General features: G+C 35.3%; 1 protein-coding gene across 5 annotated transcripts in view; it reads left to right on the top strand.

Moving 5' to 3' along the window:
- Window positions 1–7,681, top strand: part of RALYL (RALY RNA binding protein like) — a 369,877-nt gene extending 362,196 nt beyond the window's left edge. For all 5 annotated transcript variants that reach the window (XM_031058511.1, XM_031058513.1, XM_031058510.1 and 2 more), the window contains one exon: window positions 4,571–7,681. In XM_031058511.1, the coding sequence (XP_030914371.1) occupies window positions 4,571–4,588 (18 nt within the window). In that variant the 3' untranslated portion in view covers window positions 4,589–7,681. The remainder of the gene's footprint in view (window positions 1–4,570) is intronic.
- The last annotated feature ends 421 nt before the right edge of the window (window positions 7,682–8,102 follow it).

Below are 8,102 nucleotides of genomic sequence, written 5' to 3' on the forward strand. Positions count from 1 at the left end.
ATACACAGAAGAGAGAAGTTTGTTTTCACTGATGACTAAAACAATTATTCTCACATGTACTCACATAAATACTAGCACTTCAAAGCAATTAAGCTGTTCACTGAACAGAAAAACAATTCTGTAATGTTTTTAGCAATTAAAGTATGATTGGCAGAGTCAAAAACATAATGATTAGGTTTCATCAATTGAAGAAGGGTTTAAAGAAGGTGCAAATCATTCTTTTATTTATCTTTTATTAATATTTATCAAACTGTACAATCACACTATTTATTAAATAAATATTCTATCACTAGTTCGTTACAAAAAAATTTTGCATTACTGCCATCATTTTGTTTTTCATGTTTTGCAAGGGTTCCAACTGAAAGCAGCAAAACTGTGAATACACATTCATGTTCCCCTGCTCACACGTACTAAACTGAGCATTTACATTTCATATGGGGGCATTAAACTAAACCACCTCTATGACTGTGACTGAGTTAGAGATTTGATGCTTTAAATCCAGGGACAAAGTCCAAGGTGTACCTCAAATGAACACAGCTGTGAAGTCAACGTGATAGCTAATACAAATTCAGTGTTCCTTGGTAAGCTCTGCTTGTTCTTCATGGCTTCCCACTGATGATGAAGAATGCTGTGTAAAAGCTAACAAATGTGCATGTCCCCATGGTACCTTACAAATATAAATTACAGTGATCTGCACTCAGTCTGAGTGCCTGCTTAAGAGAAAAGGAGGATATTGCCTTGAGTTAGACATAGCTAATAAACAGAATGGCAATTTGCTTTTTTGCTTTACTACTTTCTGTACTGCATTATGATTTTTCTAGTTTTACCTAAATATCTAGATCAATAATGGCTAACTAAGTTTTGGCTATTTTTTTGTGTTTGTTTTGCCTTTTTTTTTTAATGCCTGCTCTGCAGGCAGATTCCATTTTTCATCTCTTTGGCTGTCCAGAAAGTGCATTTCATAATCAAAAGAAATTATTAAAGATGAAACAGAGTATGCTATCCTCGAGGACCTAAGAGCAGCACCTGTAGACCTGGATTCAGAACTCTCAGTTGTACAGATAACAGTACTAGGAATGAGCATCAGATGCAATGAAAGCAGTTGTGTTACAATTGCAGTTTGAGGTAGCACAAGTATGAGGGCCAGCATTGGGAGTGAAAAGACAGTGTACCTGCTGCATTTTAATGGAGCTTGCCATTGTTTTGCAGAAAGTGATGTATGGCAGTCACATAACCTTCTGTCAAAGCATAGTCAGACACCAGGAGAAACCTAGAAAGTTGCCAAGCATCAAGTCTCCTGCTCAAGAGGAGCCTACAAGAGATAGATGTGCAATTTTACCAAGCAATGGTCAGCAGTAGCTTCAGATGCCTCCATTACAGTTATTAAAATGAGAATTCCAGTCCTGAGAATGGGTTTGTCTGGCAAGGAAAAAGAGACAGAAGAGTAAGAGGAAAGATACTTGAAGCTTTGGGTTTCAAGTTCACATGTATATGTGAACCATCATCTATCCATCCTCTTTGCAGCTGCATTTTCTGAGAGTTTCTAAGATTAATTTAATTGTAAAAGCCATTCAGAGCAAAGAAATTTTTGAAAACAGATGCATTTTTCCAGATTAATATCTTTCATTTTTCTGTATTTTGGATGCTCCTATTTCTTATTGTGGGGTAAACCATACGGTCAAGTCTGTAACAACTATATTCTGTGGGACTTTTCTTTAAACATTTTCTTAACAAGGTAAGATGTTAATCATGTACATCTTTTGTGTTATTTAGTCATAGCACATTCCTAATGCTCCCTCCCAAAAACATATGCTGAATTTACCCTCTCATACAGTAAGATTTATTCCTGTACATTTACCCAGAATGCTCTTCCCATAAACCCTGTGAGAAGGAAACTATTTAATTTTGGCTTTCCCATGTTATATACAATGTGTATAGTTAAAATTAATTTAATCTAGTAGAATTTGAATTTGGCAAAATGCCAGAAGGATTATACTAGAACTATAACAACAGTAGCAATAGCATTTTTGGAAGACTGAAATACAGTGTTATGACTAAGAGTCTTTGCAATACCTCATGCTCAAAAAGCAATCCAGATAGGGAAAAAAGCAGCAGAAATAATTTTAGGTGGAAAATGAACCAATAAATATTCCATAAACTCTCTCCATCTTTCTTTCAGAGATTATGATAGCAATTAGGACAGTATATAGAGTTTCTTTGATATTGTCTACGGATGCCAAGTCTATATGCTCAGTTGAGTTATACAATTCTTAAAATGCATTATGTTCAAATCACACTTTCTGAAGTGGTTTTCTGTTAGAACTACATCAAATGAAAGCATTATTACTGGCTTAAATGTAATTCAGTTCATCCTTGTTGTGTCAGGAGATGTTTTTATATATAAGGGAAAGAAATGAAAAAAATTTTAAAAGTCCACTAGTCATCATGAGGGTTTTTTAATATCATCAGCACTGCCATAAAGGCAGATGATAAATGGCACACTATTCAGAAGAAAGAAATGGGATGAAATTAGCATTGAATTACTCTATATTAATCATAGCCCTGTATTCTTGTCATTACAGGGAAAATAAAAGTTTGGCTCTTTCAGATTTTAATGTTTTCTCTCAGTCTTTACCATTATTTCTAGTGAGAGGGAAATAAGAAATCCATGTACTGAAGGAAGAACACAGGAATATTTTGGACTGGCAGAGTTGCTAAATTTTTATCACTGTTTCCAACCAACAGCAAAGCAGCACCGGTGAATTGGGTCCAGATGGTTAGCAACATTAATGTTTCACAATAGTAACCTAATGAAGCTCTTTAGTGCTGTAGCAGGTAAAGGCTTGAAAGGTTTATGGCAAGGGAAAAAAGCTTTGATAAATAACTTGAAAATCTGCCTCTTATTGCTTTCATAATTGTTGCTTCTTATAATGGCATAATGGAATGGCAAAGCACAGTTGAAAAAAAGACTAGAAAAGAGTAACTCTCTTTGGAGCTAATAGGATGTACAGTGAGATTTTTTTTTTTTTTTTACTCCTTCTAAGATGAATAGCTACTTAAAAACCATTAAGCCCCTCTCAGACTTAAGGGAAGAATTTAAAGGTCTTTATTATAGCTAGCCTCTCTAGGGATCAGACCTAAAACATGAGAGATGCTCTGTGCAAGTAGAGAATAATAGTTTCTGGATGATTTAACTTAAAGAAGAAAATTCTGGGATCTCTCACATGAGCTTTTTTCCCTAATCCTGGTTACCTGTGAAGACCACAATCACAGATCTGGCGCTCTGTTTGCAGTAAAGGGGAAATCTGATGCCTGACTTCTTCAAAGGTCAGGAGCCCAGTCCTGCAGTGACTTGGATGTTTCTGGAAAACCAGGTTTTCAGTAAATGGAAATTTTAACAGAATTTTTTTCTTTTTTATATTCTTTTTCATTGAAGGTGGATATTGGCTGAAAAGAGCATCTGGGAGCTTTTCAGCCTTTGATCAGAAGTGCATCAGCTGTTTCCTTTTTCAGTTATAAAACAAGATAGACTCCATCCCCTCCGAAAAAAAAAAATAGATTGTAGAAAAGAAGAAAAGATTGGCTGAAAATATTTTTCCTGTCAACATTTTTGTTTAAAACTTGGGTTGAAAATTTCACTTCAAAAAAAAAAAAAAAAGAAACCATCTACTTCTGCTAACATTTTCTACTGTCAGTTTTCCAAACAGATGCAATTAGGAAAGTGTTGTCAGTTTCCCTGTGGGTAGGTGGACCTGGTGTGCATTATGCTTCCCTGCAGCATCATTCAATGCCTACTCGGAGCTGCTAGCATTAATGGGTCACATAGCAGGACTCAAATATTTAGATGCAACCTGCCTCCAGCCTCTGCTGGAAGAACAAACTTTAAAAGTGTTGGCTAACACTGGACTTTTGCATTTTCACAGTGTAGCTGATAAAGCAACAAAAGATATCAAAGGATATTCAGTTATATCCTATGGTAGGTACACAAAAACAATAGCAAAACAGGCAAAGTAAAAGGGAAGCTACTGAGGAAAAATCCATCAATCTGGTAACCATAGGCATTGCTAAAAGCACACAGCCAATGGAAATGGAGTAAGGCATATAAATAGCATGATGGGACTGAAGCAAAGAATTCTACATGCAATTGATTTAGATTGAATGCTATTATGCAAATAAAGCATTTCATTGCAAAGCTGCAAAGATACATTATTCTATTTCCTGCTGCTAAAATAGAAATTATTCAGGAGTTGTTTGCATAGCATTATTGAGGGGAGCTATACTTCAGCTTCAATAGCTCTAGTTTGATTTGCTGTTATTATTTTGGGCCGTACAGTCAACTCAAGACGGTTGCACAGTCCTGACTGCCCACTGCTGCAGGAACACTATTCTTCTTTTAACCTTTGATGGTTTAAGTTGGGAAAGCATTATAGACATTGATATTTGCTTGATTTGTGAAAAAAGTCAAGTCATAGTCCTCTTGGCTCTTTTCCCCAGCTGTCTTGGTTTCTTTTTAAGGTTCTCCTGGAAGAAATTCTATGCTTTCATACTAAAGCCAACATTTCATTCTCAGTTTCTACAGATCAAGTGATGAAATGTCATGTGTGAACCCCCTGAAGGCTGAGAAGAGAAACTCTGACTTCCCCACAGAAAATTGTGAACTGCAGTTTCTTACTGGCTGACAACACCTTTGATTCAATTTGTATGAAACTCAATTTCCTTATTAAAATGGACATTATTGTTCAAATATTAGAAACTCCATTTCTTATATGTTCTAAGCTGTACAATTGTCAGATTTTTATGGTTTAGATTGTAAATGTGGTTTTCTCTGGCTAATTACTGGTATTATTTTTTTAATTTTGATGTCTTAAAGGCCAATGTACTGTATCATAATAATATGAAGGACGTATTTAACAGGTGTGGAAAACACTGTATACAAATGTATATTTCTAAAAGCTATTTTTATGATTAGCACGTTTACTGTTTTACCATATTTAGAGTCAGGTGATATTGCCCTTCTTTGTTTACCGCTTAGTTCAAACAAGACCATTTTGATCAGTGCCACAATTAAATACATTGTATGGTATTTCCCATTATTTTATTCAATTTATTTGTCATTGGAAATAATTACATTTGGTAATAGAATAGCTTCTAAAAAGTGAAAATGTCAAAATAAGAGAGCAATCCTTGATAAACTGTAAATTGCATCCTCCTGTAAATCCTCTTCTTCAGATAAACCCTCTCTGTGATGCCATTAATCAGACAGCTGTTACAGCTGTTCTTGCAAATCTTTAAAGGCAGTTTGTTGCTACCATATGGAAAGTCAGTCAGTCTCCTGTCTAGCCAGAAAAATTACTTATAGCCTGCCAATATCTGACAGCCTGAGTTAGCCTACTTATTACTTTTTGGGTTCTTTTCTGGCAGTAATCTTTCCACCCGCAAACTCCTAAGGCTCTCCTAAAAGCCTGAAGTTCGAATAATTATTATTACAGATGTAGGGGGAATCTCAGTATAGAATTTTATAAAAAATCATATTTCCTTTCAAACAGAATGGATGCACTATTTCTCTTGTGTTACTGAGACATTAAAGGTAAAAAAAGCATACGGGCACAAGGATTTCTTCCCCTAGAAAAGTACCAACTTGTGCACCATCCCAAAGTCAGACCTCTTTAGCATTGCAGGTGACATGAAACAAGGAATATGTATTTATTCATCCACATCTTTATGTGAATGGTACTCATATAGAAAGAGATGTCTTCAAAGCGATTGCAGGGTAAATAAATTATTTATTAGCTACAGCCTCCCAGGAGGGAGAGACATTAATTTAGGAAGTATCTTACACAGTCAAATGGAGCACAGACCCAGTCTGCAGCATTAAGTCCTGATCACTGAGCTCCATGACTGGGGTACTTGCTGCTTCAGATCATCCAGCACTACAAAAATGAGCTCTTGCCTTGCCCTTTCAAACATTCTCTGTAGGCTGAAAACAAGAGAAAACAAAAGGTATCAGAGAGACTTTTTAAAAGCTCTAACTTTAAATTTCTGTTTTAAAAAGCAGTTTCTGAGATGACAGGTTCACCACAAGTAGTGTGGATGTGAGCTGGTGGGAGCTCAAGGTCTCTGGTGAAGTTTCTGGCATGGGGACCATCAACAAAGGACTGATATTTTTCAAAAATTTGGAAGCAAAGTATACATTTTAATTACCTATTACTGAGTGAGAATTTTTTTCACTAGGTAGCTATATGACATTGCACTCTCAGTTATGTTTGTGTACCTTACATTTAGTTTGTCTATTGTATGTGGAGTTACATGGTTTACATAAGTGCTGAGTAGTACCCAGCTCCTTAAATAAGGAAAGACTAGTATAAGTAGTTACACCTGAGCATAAAGAACTGCAGCTTCAGAGTTTATCAGGGCTGACTCTCCAAGAAAAGTGCAGGAAAAAGATATTACTCCTTGTAAGTGAAATGTTAGGTCAAATCAGATGGTGAAATACTTCTCCATTTTCTATCTCTTAAAATAGGTTATGAACATTTTTAACTGTAAAAATGTAAACAGAATTACCATTTTGGGATTTCTGTCTTCAGCTGACAGTTAAAAATAAGGAACTCCAAACTTCAGCAGCTTAAGGGGCATTTAAATCATATAAACTGTTGGCTGACTTAAAAGATGCAGAAAATCATCGAAGGAGATCAGTTCTGATATTGGTGTTAATAAACTAGATATGAGAAACATCTAGGTATATTGTCTCTTCACCACTTCCGTTCCAAATGAGCTAACACTCACAGAAAGCACTCAGATTTTTATACATTCTTTACAGTCATTACCCTTACAGTATAAACTCACAGAAACAATTGCACATTCATAATGTTGACACTGTTTCACACCACAGCTTAGGTCCTGATTATATTTTGAACACAAAAGTCATCTCTGATGACACCATGAGGCACTACTTCATTTGCAAGCCAGAAGATTTTTACCCCATGCAGCCTATTACTAGCAAGGTTTCTCAATGGCATGTTTGCTTAAAATCACTCCAGAGGATGCTGGTAGCTTCGACAGAGCTTACCTGTTCTCTGCTGTCCATGTTTGCAGTATGCTCAGTGTTGTTTGCCATCACCTGTTACTTGTTTGACATAAGTTTTGACAATTGTGGGATTTTTCAACATAGCTCATCCCTTGCAATCCCTACAGAGGAATAGGAAACATAAAAGATCTTGTCAATCAGTTTGGACAGTCAACAGTCATAAAATCCTTTACAGACAGTCCTGAATCAAACCAGTTCGTTTTCTACACAGATAAATATGCTCTGTGTATTTCAGATGTTTGTTTGAAACATGGGCAGCTGCATGAATGGAAAATGTTTACTAAAAAGCTTTAAAGTTTGGATCAAGAAAAAATATTTTTACATTTGTAAACCCTTGTACTACATATTGTTGCAGTTCCTATTAGTTTTCTCTGTAGATCCATTTTTAGTTCGGAAAATCATTGTACTTAAACTATGTAGATAACTATAATCTTGTTAGCAGTCCTATTTTTAATTGGTGCCACTGAAATTTAGATTTGAAATGTTCAGAGTTTGCCCATTAGAGAAGATTGATGGTTCATTACAGTTTTCTTTAAAATGTTGTAACATAATTTTTACATGTCTGTAAATAAATATTTTCTCTGATTTATGCACTAATTCAGTTTTGAAATTTCTTCTCTTAAAATGTGACTCTAAGACACTTTCCAGGAAAAAATGTATTTCTCTCATGGAAAAATGACATTTAAATCTCTGTAGTACAACCATCCTTCACAAACTTTCAAAGCAGACCAAACAGAAGGAGGCCTTCATACTAAACTTCAGTAAAATGCATGAAAATTTTAAACCTGCTATCATTTTAATAGTTTGATAAATTTAAGCTCCAGTACTGTATTAAAAAATGACTGACAAGAAATGTGACAGACTTCCTGAAAAGAGGGAATTCTTCAGCGGAGTGAGAAAGAGGGAGGCACAGTGGGGATATTTCATTGAATTTAAGAAATGTTTTTTCTTAATCTTGGAAGCTTCTAAGTTTCATGTATCACAAAAGCAGTATGAACATAATTTATGAAAAACATGC

Source organism: Geospiza fortis, unplaced genomic scaffold, assembly GCF_000277835.1.
Source record: "Geospiza fortis unplaced genomic scaffold, GeoFor_1.0 scaffold7, whole genome shotgun sequence".
Classification (NCBI taxonomy): domain Eukaryota; kingdom Metazoa; phylum Chordata; class Aves; order Passeriformes; family Thraupidae; genus Geospiza; species Geospiza fortis.